Below are 1,858 nucleotides of genomic sequence, written 5' to 3'. Positions count from 1 at the left end.
ATGGAGGAAAAGCCTGTGCCTGCGCCTGTGGCTCTGATTGCCGGTATAACAGGACTTGTTGGGAGTACTCTTGCACAGATCCTCCTCAAAGCCAATTGGAAAGTCTATGGAGTTTCTCGTTCTCCACAACAAGGCCTTTTCATCTCCCCACAAACTGAGAAGATGGAGTTAATAGCCTGCGATTTGACAGACAGAGAGCAGACCCTCCTGAATCTTGCTCCTCTCACGGATGTTACCCATGTCTTTTGGCTCACCTGGGCTGCTCACATGACATACAACTCGTTAGAGAGCCATACAGAAAACAGAAACATGTTTTCAAATGCTCTGGATGCTTTGCTACCAGTTGCCAAAGGGGTGAAGCATATATGCCTCCAGACAGGGACCAAACATTATGGTGGACCTCATTTCCCCTTCACAGAAGATTCTCCAAGGCAACCCAATTCCCACAATTTCTACTATGGTCTAGAGGATGTTCTGTTCGATGCTGTGGCTCAGAAAAGAGAGAGTTTGACTTGGTCGGTGCATCGGCCGGGAATTATTCTGGGCCAATCTACAAGATCTTTGTTTAATGTGGTGGGAAGTCTGTGCGTGTATGCTTCGGTTTGTAAGGCCCTGAACTTGCCTTTCCTTTTTCCTGGCACCCGGGTATGCTGGGAGGAGCCAACCATTGATTTTTCCGATGCCATGCTTATTGCAGAGCAGCACTTGTGGGCGGCTACTGAGGCTTCTGCTCATAACAATGTTTTTAATGTCATTAATGGAGATGCGCAGTACGCCACCTGGAAACATCTCTGGCCTGTTTTGGCCCACAGGTTTGAGCTTCAATTGCCGGAAGATGATGGGGATTTAGTGGATGAATCCATGAGCTTGGTGGACGCCATGTCTGACAAGGGGCCTGTTTGGGATCACATAGTAAAGACTAATTCTCTGCATTGCACAAGGATTCATGACTTGGCAGATTGGTGGCTTTTGGATGTATTGTTCAAGGTTCCATTCAAGTTGTTGGCAAGCGGTAATAAGTGCAGAGAGCATGGATTTTTCAATACATGCGATACTGCCACGTCTCTTGCTTACTGGATTGATAGTTTGAGAGAGAGTAAGATCATACCCTGAATGTGAAAATAAGGGAGGGGATAAACAGTTGGTGTGTTATTGAATAAGCTGTCCGTATGGGCATTTTGAGTCCATAATTTCCTCCATCATACTGAAGAAAGGAATAAATCTAGATTTTGTAAGACATAAGTTCCTTGTATGAACAATTCAGCTCCATATTCTCCTCCACCATCAGCAGAAAGGTATTTGTCAGATCAGCAGTAGCACAGCCGTCATAGCATATTATTAGAAAGCCTTTGTGAGATATTACCATGCGTGTAGTTTTTTCGTACAGATACTTTCTCAAATTGTAAGAGCTAACTGAGCTCTTTGTTAATGTTGAAATACAACACTTGGAATTATTCTGCATGGAACAATTCAATTCTTTCATACTGCAATTGACCATTCTCACAGTTTTTTCAATATATGCAGTAAGATCTTTCAAAGAGATTGAAATCACAAACCAATTGCAAATTGATGTGAGGTGTGGATGATGGCGTGTTAATAATAACGATGTGAAGGGGTAATTCTGTAAAATCTAATCGGCGTTGTTTATTGACTCTATTTATCTCAACGTATGGTGATAAATTCTTCTGAATCTGATAAGAAGATGAAAGAGCAATGTTGTGTGGAGCGCAAAACGGTAGCAAATATATTTTCTTTGAAGTTGACAACCCTCTGCTCACCTGAAAATCAAAACAAATAAACTTAATAGCTTATGATCACATGAAAATGAAACAAGCATGTCACTTAGTAAAGAAATTGG

At 42.1% G+C, this 1,858-nt stretch overlaps 1 protein-coding gene across 1 annotated transcript; it reads left to right on the top strand.

Annotated features, from left to right (window-relative positions):
* On the top strand, positions 1-1,113 carry LOC131044987 ((S)-8-oxocitronellyl enol synthase CYC2). The gene has a single exon (XM_057978488.1). The coding sequence runs from the start codon at positions 1-3 to the stop codon at positions 1,111-1,113; it is 1,113 nt and encodes a 370-aa protein (XP_057834471.1).
* Positions 1,114-1,858: the final 745 nt, after the last annotated feature.

The sequence above is a fragment of the Cryptomeria japonica genome, chromosome 1 (assembly GCF_030272615.1).
Source record: "Cryptomeria japonica chromosome 1, Sugi_1.0, whole genome shotgun sequence".
Lineage (NCBI taxonomy): Eukaryota > Viridiplantae > Streptophyta > Pinopsida > Cupressales > Cupressaceae > Cryptomeria > Cryptomeria japonica.
This window is presented reverse-complemented; position numbering and strand designations above follow the sequence as displayed.